This window comes from Armigeres subalbatus, chromosome 3, assembly GCF_024139115.2.
Source record: "Armigeres subalbatus isolate Guangzhou_Male chromosome 3, GZ_Asu_2, whole genome shotgun sequence".
NCBI lineage: Eukaryota > Metazoa > Arthropoda > Insecta > Diptera > Culicidae > Armigeres > Armigeres subalbatus.
The window spans coordinates 62,203,441-62,215,759 of NC_085141.1; the positions used below are offsets into that span (position 1 = coordinate 62,203,441).

A 12,319-nucleotide genomic window follows, 5' to 3' on the forward strand; every position below is an offset into this window, starting at 1 on the left:
CGAATTGCGCACCAACTCGACCAGCGGTTGGCAGCACCATCTCAGAATCGAGTGAAACTTGGTGGGCATAAAGATATGGTATTTCTAAGCCACTCTGCATACTTAGTTTCTCAAAATTTGTCAAGAGTAACATTTGATGAGGGCCTATTTTTTTTCATTGATTTTTCAAAAATTGATGTAACTTTAAAATGACAATACCTACAAAAAAGTGTTGTATGGCGGACTGTCGTGAAATTCCATGAAGTTCCTTGGAAAAATGTCCAAAAAATAAAAAAACGATTTCTACACTGAAAAAAAAATAATTTAAAAAATTAGAATCGATATTACAAAAAACCTCATCTCAGGATTCGATGAAATTTTTTCTGCAAATAGGTATTTTATTGATATAACTTTTCTGGGAATAATATTCCTATGACATATTTAAGGAAAAAAAGTTTTCCTAACAAAAACTTTTGTCATGTCCGTATTGAGTGAAAATTTATCAGCGTGTTTTATGCCTACAGCGCCAAATATAGGTTCAGCAGCCTATCATAAACCAACGACACATTTTGGACGTAAAAAAATTTGTTTAGGAAGCAATTTAGCATAATCTAACATTAATGTGGACGCGTCTTCAACCGAGGCTAGTTAGTGAAATGAAAAATAACAAAGTATTTAAGAAACTCAGATTGCAGGTTTCGTGCATTTCAACCCGCTTTCCCCCGGTTTAGAACGAAAGCACCGTTGCATTCGGGAAGGAAGCCACCGTAATGCTGTTACCGTATCAGGAGCATTGTTCTTACACGTGCCCTTTCGCTGAGTTGTGTCGAATTGGCTCAGACAAAGTTGAACTTTTCAAACCATGTTTATTTTCGAAGCTTTCTACACTGCATTGAGTATTCATGCTAATGTTTTGGATGTCGTTGATAACAATGATGTAGGTATATAATTTAAAGAAAATCGGCTCCTTTTCAACAAACAAACATATTTTATGTCACGACAACTTTTATTCTTCAAAACCTTTATATTGTCAAGATTTTTGCGTGAGATGTCTCAAATACGGTTAAAAATATTACACGATTTTTCCTTCTTTAGTCTTTTAGTCAATCGATTTCGATTTCGATCGAAGTGCTATGTTGAAAAGCAGATCACAGAGGCAGTTAGTACAGGGTCACCTAATTCGCCTGCTGCACTAATGCTTGTATTTGATCAATCCAGCGTCAGACTAGTCAGTCTAATAAGATTTGTTGGTATTTGAGCCGCACATTTTTTTTTTTTTCAAATTCACAAACAATTGAATAATCCGTTAGTAGTTATTTTTGGTATTGTTATACTCTACTGGTATGACTCATGTAGCCCTCGAAGATTTCTGCCTGGATCCAGAACCTATGAAAGCATACCCCAGGCTATTGAGCTAAACTACGGCATCTAACAAGGGGATCGCGGAAAGCTTCCTCGAGTCCAGGACCGTTTACAAAAACGGAGAGACGTTCGATTTTATGCTACCGATGGAATTGAGGGTTTGTTTTAAAAGCGTATCCAGCTTTTTACGCTGGTCTTTCCATAAATTTTGAATAACCCCTTTCTGACGATTCTTGTATGCACTATATATTTTATAATAAGATCAAAGTATGCGTGGAAAAATATTTTATAGCGCGCATAAAAACATCTACTCCTCCGTCGCAACGAAAAATAAGCGCCAGATAGTCGCCTAAGAAAACATACCTGCAGAAAAAAACTACTTCGATATTTTTGAAAATGTTGTCGCTTCGCGATGAATGCTTTGATAGCACGTGTTTTTGTATTGCGGAGAAATTTTTCACATCTATGAGAGCCTTGGAAAATGATTACAAAAGTTGTCATTTTGTTACAAGGCACAATATTGATCACATGGAAAGGTCATGTTTTCGTAATCGATTATGTTTCTCAATTTTAGACTAATATATTTTAAACTTCTTTTAGATAACTCAAGAGCTGTTGATGGTCGTTGATGACAATCAACACACGGGATGCAAGAGGGTGGCCACTGGAAATTGGATTTCAAATTCCGGTTTTTTCCCGTTTTTCTCCCGAAATTTTCCGATACAAAAAAATTAACTGAAAATCCGCGAGTTTTTAGAATTTTCATGAGAGCAAATATACTGCAACTACAAAATTAAATGTAGAAGAGTGGTTTACTGCTGGCTAAATAAATCTTATAATTGCTAAATGAGCAATTTATTTTTTACAAATTTAAGATTATTACGTATTCTATGGGAAGAAACTAAAATCAAGTACAAACCCTGCATTGAGCAACGAATAACACAAATCATGCAAACGGTTGATTGAATTTATATGAAATTTGGTTAATATCGTGCACAAGCTCTAAGATTTTGAGTTTTTCCAAATTATGTTGGTTGTAAGTTTAAGAACTGAAATATAGATAATATTCCTACAAACTGGTATTAAACATTTTGATTTTGATAGAATAATATTTTTTTTTTCAAATAGCAGCAAAGCTTATTGTCAGATCACTTTACGAAACTTATGGAGGAGGAGGAGTATGCATGTCCTAATAATTATTTGAATTTATATTTAAATGTGTCCATCAATGCGCTATCAGAAACAGGGCCTTTCAAGACTAAGTTTGTAATATATCTTGTGAACATAATTCAATCCGAAACTTATTTCTCATTGCAAAAAAATTGGAAGGAATTTAACAAGACCTTGCAAAGGTGCAATAGCGTTCATTTATTACGTATGACAAAAGTACGATTATTAAACATCTCTGTATCGCATTCATTCAAACCAATCGAAAGTTTGATATTAAAAATAATTTTCTAGCATATGAGCAATGTTCTATAAGTTTAATATCCTTATACTTGTTTACCTTTGAGTATAGTTACTAGGGTGGTTCAAAAAATCGATTTTGCTCCACAGTGCTCATCTGATTCTTTACCATGTTCTGAGTGTCCTCTGAAAATTTGAGCTCATTTGGATTAAAACTGATTTAGCACAAGCCGTTGCAAGTTTGCATGCAAATTAGTATGGGGAAATTTATTTTTTCATTATACTGTTAATGACATTAATGGCATGTTAAAAGAAAACCTACATAGCTGAAAGGAATACTCAACAGCTTTCACTCAGTGAAAACCGCGTCTTAATTAATCGTTCCAATAATTAGTAATCGAATTTAATCTAAACCGTGGTTTTCTGGAGCTAATTGCATAACTCATCAACAGGCAACATTGCTGCTCGTGGCGCGAAAGATAGCACACACAAATTCAGGCTACTATGTTGCACTGCACATTTCAGTGATGCCCTCAAAGAAGTTTAACGATCATGACCAAAGATTCGCAACCTGTCTTAAAATCGATTACTAATTATTGGGACGATTAATCAACATGCGGTTTTCGTTGGGTGAAAGCTGATGAGTATCCCTTTTAGCTATGTAGGTTTTCTTTTAACCTGCGCATAATAGGAAAGCGTCATTAACAGTATAATGAAAAAAATAAATTTCCATGCAAACTTGAAACGGCTTGTTATAAATCAGTTTTAATCCAAATGAGCTCAAATTTTCAGAGGACACTCAGAACATGGTAAAGAATCAGATGAGCACTGTGGAGCAAAATCGATTTTTTGAACCACCCTAATAGTTACGTTTGAAGTATAGTTCGTCCATAAACAAGAATACGGATGAAATAAAAAAAAATCTTCTTTACTGCAACCTCAAAATGATGTCACAAATTACGGTATGTAATTGTGAATCAAATTTCAAATTTCCATCATCACAACTCCTCGGTGCATCCCGAGGATCGTGAAAGACAAATTTGATTTTTTTTCTTGAATACCCAAATCATCTAAAACAAGATTTTTGTTGAGCACGAAGGTATTTTTCAGCTTTTTTAATGGGTTTGGAAATGTTCCAAATCCCAAATTTTAAAAAATGAAAAGGAATACAAAACATATTTTTTTAGACAAATTGGACAACCTAAAAGGAATCGATTGAGATAATAAAAAACCCAGATTAATCCACCTAGCGATGATGGTGCCTTTCTCGTTTCTTTCGAGTGAGTAATTTCTACGAACTTTTAATATGAGCCTGTAATCCGATCCGGCCAATTTTAAATAGGAAATGAGACAGGATTCCGCGTCGAATGCAGCTTGTTGCGAGGAAATCGATTAAGAATGAGTGCCTGAAAATGAGTGCAATTTTTTTACTTGTTTCTTATCTAAAAAATGAATGTTGGCTATAACTTCGAAACGCATAGTTCGATCTGTCCATAATAGTAGACCGTAATAGATGACACTGGATGACAAAATCTGTATAAAAAATCTTGTATTCGCGATGCTCATGTGTTGCTATTGTGGATTTCGACTTATGAAATCGGCTGGTTGAATTTCATATAATACGCAAGGGCTCTAGGAACTTGTGTGGAAATGCTGAGTTGATTTCCGTCATGAAATACTTCTGAATCTGTAAATTTTCCTCACGTTGAAGTTGGTAGAACGAGTTTTTCTACAATCTTTATGACAGCATCCGTACTCCATCCGATCTTGCAAAGAAAAATGAACATCCCTGGAAGCATAATAAATTGTTTAATCATTGAATAAAAAACTGAACTTTAACTGTTTTCAACAATTAGTTTACGATAAATAAAGATTTTGAAATTGGTGGGCGAAAACTGGAGTAAGGGTGATTATTAACCGCACTAGCATCGCCCACCAGTAAGCATTTCTGGATTCAAGCCATATTAACAGTGGCTGATAGTGGCACCACTCTGATATGGGTCCCGGGACACTCCGGCATCCGTGGAAACTAGCATGCAGACGCGCTATAGCAAATATCGGCAGACTCAGTCGTTTCCTGAGCCGTGAGGTTCCGGCAGCGGAAGCCACTGGATGAAGATGAAGATCACTGCTGTCTGGGCCAGCGACTGGTTCCAGCAAAGGAAATAGTGCCTATAATTACGAACTAAACACTTCTCGGAGAAAATCCAAATTTTTGCCGCGAGCAGATGGTCCTATCTCGCCTGACCAGCACAGCAAATAATTTTGAAAATTCAACGACGTGTAAAACTGCAGGTTCCCCCATCAAACGAATTAACATTCGATATTTAATTAAATTTGATTGAATTTTACAAGCAAGCATCGTTTAAATTTATTTCGATTTAAAAGAATAGTTAGATCGATTGAATGTTACGTTTATTTGCATGCTCCAAATATGTGCATGAAAATATATTTAAAATCACAACATATTTTTATCTGTGAGGGATTGAATCCCAAAGAGAAAGAGCAAATCTCTCACTTATCATCTCTGTATACATATACGATATGTAGCATACCGCGAGAAACTTTTTTCGCAAACTGTCATGATAGAGGAATGATTCGGGATGTTATACCCCATGATAAATTTCTTTTAGAAAGCTCCAAATGTGGGGAGCACTGGCTCTGATGATGCATTTCAACTTGTTCTACACAGCTGTGCAGTAACCAACACGAAAGGAGCGAAACCAATACGAAAATCACCATTTTTCTGTGGGGGCTGCCTATCCGATTCTGCTTTTTCGCACTTGTATACAAGTTTGATAAATTTAAACCGTCTAAGACGAATTAAGTACTGTCCATTTAATTCCACTAGTTAATTTTCGTAATCTTTGCAGATACGTATTTCGACCACAACTGTGTGGTCGTCTTCAGTGTCTTGTACTTGACTCGACTTGACTAGTCGAGTCAAGTACAAGACTGAAGACGACCACACAGTTGTGGTCGAAATACGTATCTGCAAAGATTACGAAAATTAACTAGTGGAATTAAATGGACAGTACTTAATTCGTCTTAGACGGTTTAATACATTCCACTAAAAGAGCTTAATATATTTTTTTGATAAATTTGTTATCATGGCTTGTTATGATTCGGAACAGTTTTTGCCCAACTTTTATCGTTGTTCGTTTTCTATTGAGAGTGATCTCTGCAAACCCTGCGCCTGACATCTCCAATGCCTACCACTGTATGTAACACTGCTCTAAGGAATAATAAACCCCGTTTACTAGAGAAGGATGATTAACTTTCAATAGGACGCCTATAGTTTATGTTAATGAAACATTGATCACAACTCGAACGTTTTTGGCATCTTGATGCAACTTTTTCTTGCTTTGATGTTTTTCTAATGCCTGAATAGAAACAAGGTGCTTTTTGAAAGATGTTGCGTCTAAAGACTAGGTTTGACGACAACCCGGCAATTCCCCATGACAAACCCCGGGATTGCTTTGGACAGCTTTCCCGAAAGACACGATTACAAACTAGCCGTATTTCCTGACATTCCCCCCCCCCCCCCCCCCCCCCTGGCTGACTAGATATAACTGCCGACTCGGAAAATAGACCACACTGCTATTTCAAAAGGACCACTCTACAAAATTCGAGCTAACTCTGGCAGGACTGTTATAAAAGGATTTTTTTATTATGAAATGTAATATACCCTAGTGGGCCCTCCTTAGCCGTGCGATAAGATGCGCGGCTACAAAGCAAGACCATGCTGAGGGTGGCTGGGTTCGATTCCCGGTGCCGGTCTAGACAATTTTCGGATTGGTAATTGTCTCGACTTCCTTGGGCATAAAAGTATCATCCTATAGCCTCATGATATACGAATGCAGAAATGGTAACTTGGCTTAGAAATCTCGCAGTTAATAACTGTGGAAGTGCTTAATGAACACTAAGCTACGAGGTGGCAATGTCCCAGTGGGGGATGTAATGCCAATAAGAAAAAGAAGAAGAATATAACCTAATTTTAATAATCTTCGTTATAAATCCGTCTGGTTCATACATCACTAAATTGTGCTGTTAAGCACCATTCCTTATCGTCGGTGTCTTATCGTCGTCTTATCGTCGGTGTAACCAGCCTCCACTTTGAAGTAACTTTTGTCACGACAGTTAATTCATCGCAATTTACTCGGTTATATCCCCAACGGTAGATCTAGCTTATTCCGACAGAGAATTTCCGGCGAAGGAGTTTCTCCCGAAAGCCATTCCAACCAGCCGGGTGCTAAGGTCAGTCCGGCAAATCCTGTGAAGCAGGTCGTCCGGTTTACTGGTATCCTGACGTCCCGTAACTGATGGTATTTCGTCGCGATCTATTTTGCGGTAGATCTAGCTCAGTCCGAAGGAGAGTTCCCCGACGAAATCATTTCTCGCGATACCGATTCTCTTTCATCGTTACCCATTACCGTTCCATCGTGTTCCCCTGGGAACACATCGATTTATGTCCTTCGTTCGTGTAGGTACTATGCTCTTAAACTAACTTTTCAGGGTATGACATAGATAGTCGTGAACTCGCATTCTGTGCTAGGCTGGCACTGTTGAACGCATTCTTCATGTATACCACTGCGCAGTATCGATTTCCTCGTATCTTCACTCTCGAGCACTGTCCAAATTGCATCCATTGTCATAACTCCCTTAGGGAATCCAAACTATATCTTTAACAGTCTGCGCTTCCCCTACGTATATTTCATCAGCCAGTTGAAGATGATCTTCTCCAGGTTCTGATACGTATTACATTTGATATATAGTAACCATATTCTGTTTTGACTGAAACCCTGAACATGACTCATATTCCGAGCACTAACGTTTTAGAGCCCTGAAACTAAACTTTTCATCGATTTTACGTACGGAGGACAAAGATTACAAACGAAATGAATATCGTATGGAAAGAACCACGCGAATAAGTTTGATATAGCCATTCAAATACGAGTGTTCGGAATATGAGTCAAGTTCGGGATTTGAGCCAAAACGGTACGTACACTTACGAGGCTAGATTAATGTCAAAATTGGAAATGTGAAATCGATTGTTCCAATCGAACATAAGATCATACAGGTACTTTAACATACACAGTTCATCAATGCGATGCGATTTGCTAATGCGATTTGCATTAGGTACAATGCGCGTCTGTATTAACGATATTTGCGATTTAATCCGATTAAACTGATAATGTTTTTATTGACGCAATGAGAAAACAGAACTGTGCAATAAAAAATCCTATTCGACTAAATGCTGATGTCATATTAGAAATTTGGAGACAGTACTCGTCGATAGCAAATCCTTCCGCACGCGATGGCATATGAGCAAATCAAACCACCTTCCTTTTGCCAGTGGAGATATATCAGCTTCCACACTGATATTCTTCCCTCCCCCTTCATACGGGAGCTTGGCAGAAGGAAGGTCGTGTGATATGTGCCATCACAAATATTGCCCTCCGCTCGCTTTCAAATCGACTTCTATAAAAACATTCTTCATGCCTGCCGTATCCTAACGGAACTATCAATTCTATACTTTCGCCTCTAATGCTATCATGAACATGTACGTCCAAGTTTGGAAGATGATATTAGCATTTCCATATCATTCAACTGATAATGTTTTTATTGATTTATGACATTTTCGTATATATTCCATACTGAGAGACGAAAGCGGAAAGAGCTTTCGTTGCACAATCGTACATCAACCTTTGCTTCCTGCAGGATATATTCTGTTGTGTTGGTAGCCCAAACATTGAAGTCACCTCCTTTGACAACCGGTCTCCGCCCGATCAGCTTGTCGGTTAGCTGCATCAATATCTGGCTGAGCTGCTCCACGGTACACCATGGATGTGCATAGCAGCTCCATATGAAAACGCCGTTGATTTTGGCATTCATGAATCCTTCGCTAAAACTCTTAAATAAAGAAGTCGTGTGTACTCTTTTGCAAAATGATCTATTCTCTCACATTTTCAGCACATGTTGGAGGTATCTGGGCCTTTACAAGCCCCTACCCGGTGTCCAAAGCCCAAACACCTGAAGCGTCTCTCCGCTGATTTGTTCAGTTCTGGGCGGCTTTCTATCGGCATTTAGATCATCCATCAGTTTGTCTACCTCCAGTGCCTTATGAGCAGCGACACCTTACTGTCAAATGAATCTTCGCTGTCTGCGTGACTCCGTACGCTTTCCTAATCAGAATCATTTGCACCTCGCTTGCACCTTAGATTTCATTGCGCCCCTTAGCTCCTCTTCTGACGTGATCTCCAGGTTGTGTTATCAGCTGTGCGATGAAGCTAAAATTTGGCTATCATTTGTAATCATTCATACCGTGAAAACTTGGCGGCTGGGACTTTATCCAGGTATTAAGCAATGTATTTAAAACAAATCAATGTCACTTGATAAAATTAAAATTATAACAACACTATGAATTCTATTTCAAAATTTAAAAAAAAATCAAATACCAAAACAGTTTACATTCATATCCAATTGTCTACCAACGATGGACAATCATCATCTTTATTGCTACACTCATCACACCAATTCGCACTTCTCATCCGCGGGCAAATATAATTAACACCACTCTCTGTGAACTACAATAAAAGCGACGCTCACATAGTGACAGCATCCGTCCATGGGGTAACCTTATAAACATTAAATACCCCGTGTACGACCCGCAAGCGTCAGGACATTGCTGTTTTAATGACCAGCTGCAGTCAGAACTACCTCGGCATATCTCTTTACTCACCTTTATTTATCGTGATCATAATACAGAGAACTTCAAGTTGTTCTTGAAATCGTCGTAATTGATGTTGTCTTAAGAAGCACATTAGACGTTAAGCATCGGGTTATTCTTCTCATTTTATACCGTCTTCTCTCTCTCTCTCTTCACCTCCACAGAACATCCTCGAGAAGTTCAACCCCGGAGCGCGGCAGCTGATTAGTGCCGGCAAGGCGTACCTGAAAGCCCTACATGGAGCATCGGCAGCGTCCAATCTGTTCAATGAAGCCCTGGCCAAAATAGCCGTCAATGCCCAGCAAGGAGGCACCATCGATATCGGTAAGTGAGCGAACGGTGCGAGCGGGTCGATACAAATTATTATATTATTGCAACCAGTAATTCCTCGACGAGTATGTAGCTCTGCAGTCAGTGTCTATAATGAGAGGTCTTAAACCGTACGACGTTATTACGGTCGATTGGTGGCTGGTTTGTGCTTTCTGAGCGCTTATTGGTATGGATTCTAGAGTAGCATTGTTTATATTAATCCTGTTTTATATGCGAGTAGAGAAGGTCGTAAACCAGTTCGTTAAATCCCTTAAGCCGCTGATATGCTATAGGAGGGAGAACGAGTTGTTTGCCAAAGGAAAGAGCCTTGGAAAGCGATGAAACATGGGTTTGCTGTTGCATTGTTGCCTTTCATGCTTTAAAGTGAGTACGTGTCGATAGTAGAATCTGTTTCGTATTTGTATAAGAATAATTGATTTATTATTAAAGTAATGAGCTCAATATCGAAAATGTTTTTTTTTTAATTCTTAATCATAACACTTGGTACTAAAATTCCTGTGAGTGATAAAGTTGTGTACCCAGGGATGAAAATACTCCGATCGCGGATTCAAAAATTACTCACACTCTTGGTCAGCGGCGCGGCGCCGGGAGTAGGTCCTACGCATGGACTGCACCGCAGAATTTTGCCACCAACGATTATGGTTAGAACCAAGGCTACGACTTTTCGTTTCGATGAGACCAAAGCAAGCGTTTTACGGGCCCAGGAAGAATCTATTTTCGTTGTTCATAGTGAGGAACATCATTCACCCACCAATCTTTTCTCTGGAGCTAGCCTTGGAGGATAAACGAAAAATGTGCCTATTAACTAAAATTCCTTTTTCGTTTCATCACTTTAACCTCTCACTTACTTTTCACGAGAATTATCGCAGAACAATTATAAAAATTGTATGGCCAACAATAATAGCCATAGGGATGCGCTCGCTTTAGCCACACCACCACGCCATCTGCATATAGATTGAGTGAGCATTACGAAGCCTGGTAAGAACAAACTACCTAGTGCGAGAATTATCATTTTACTCAAAATTGGTCTATTGAGAGAAAAATTAAAAAAAAATATATTGAAAATAATTACGTTCATTCATTTACAGAAGGCATTGGCAATTAAATGATGTACAATCAGCAATGATGCTGATATCCATTTTAGATTGGAAAATGTCGCCGTATTACATGTAAATGTTCTAAAAAAGGACGCAAAAAATAATTTTTAGGAGATTATTTTAATAAACATTATTTTATACTTTGGCTTACATTTTCTAAGAAAATATATCATCAAATTTGATTTAGACTCAGAGTTTGGAGCCACAACATAAAATAATTTTTCGTTGGCGTATTAACAGAGGCCTCTTTTATTTAAGTAGGGTAAGGGTAACCAACTTGATTTGGATCCCTACACATTTTGGACCCTCCTGGCGACATTTTCTTAATTTCTGACTAAAATCAATGGTGCTGCTGATTCCCCCATTGGCTTCAGGAGAATAATACTCTTCAGCATCTGTTTCACTGGTTTCCCGTGCGGAACTAGCGATATTTAGATGAAATTTTGAGGAAATTAGATAAACAAAAATTAAACAAAAAATATTAATTTGGTTGGTGATTTTTAACCTTTCTCCCTTCGTTGTTGCAATTTTAATGATTTCTAGGATTATTTTTCATAGATTCCATAGCTTCTGGTTACAACGCGAGATACTCCAAAAACAGGTTTATCATTGCGTTTCAACGTCAACAAACCACTTTATAATCAATTTGAACTTGAATTTTCGATTCGTAAGGTACGGATTCTGCAATTTTCTTCTTTGAATTGGTGAGAAAAGAGTGCAAATTGATGCATGAGAGCCCAAATTACAGTCAATTTAGAAAAATATGTCTAAAAACAATTATAATAATTGCCAATAAAAAATACATTTTTCGCCAAACCATTGTCATACCTAATTTTTATTTGGTGACTTAGGTATTGAAAAAAATGGAAAACATATTGCAAACATTAATTTTAGATATAAAGTAGCTTATCAATCGATACAGAATCATGCTGTGTTTCACTCTCGTATGATAAATACTCTACATGGCTTTCCATTTGTCGGAGCTGCACTCCATCAGATGGTTAGGACATATACTACGTTGCACTCCCACCGTGATCGGCAACAAGGATCTGCAATTAAAACATAAATCACGTCTCTGGCCATAATCCACTCTCCTTATCGCACCTCGCCAGTTGTGCATAGTCAGCGAAGCAGCAACAGTGCTGAGCTCTGTTGGAGGTGCAGGAATAATAGCCCCGTTCTAGCATTTACAATGTGGAAAAAAGGAAAATTATGAAAACCTTGATGGGGCATCTGCTGTTGCATTGAGCGCTGACCGTGAATTAAAATTCCAAGTCATAATATCTGGTTTTACAGTGTAATGTTCTATTGTAATAACCATTTTCACAAATTACGTAACGTTGTAGAGGAAGGGAGAGAGTCAGGCCGAGCGTTACGATCCATACAAAAAAAAATAAACCTTCCATACAAAAAG

At 38.0% G+C, this 12,319-nt stretch overlaps 1 protein-coding gene across 2 annotated transcripts in view; it reads left to right on the forward strand.

Moving 5' to 3' along the window:
- The window catches only part of LOC134219247 (histone-lysine N-methyltransferase, H3 lysine-79 specific), a 442,335-nt gene that overhangs the window by 399,148 nt on the left and 30,868 nt on the right, over positions 1-12,319 (forward strand). For both annotated transcript variants that reach the window (XM_062697950.1, XM_062697952.1), the window contains one exon: positions 9,643-9,802. In XM_062697950.1, the coding sequence (XP_062553934.1) occupies positions 9,643-9,802 (160 nt within the window). The remainder of the gene's footprint in view (positions 1-9,642; positions 9,803-12,319) is intronic.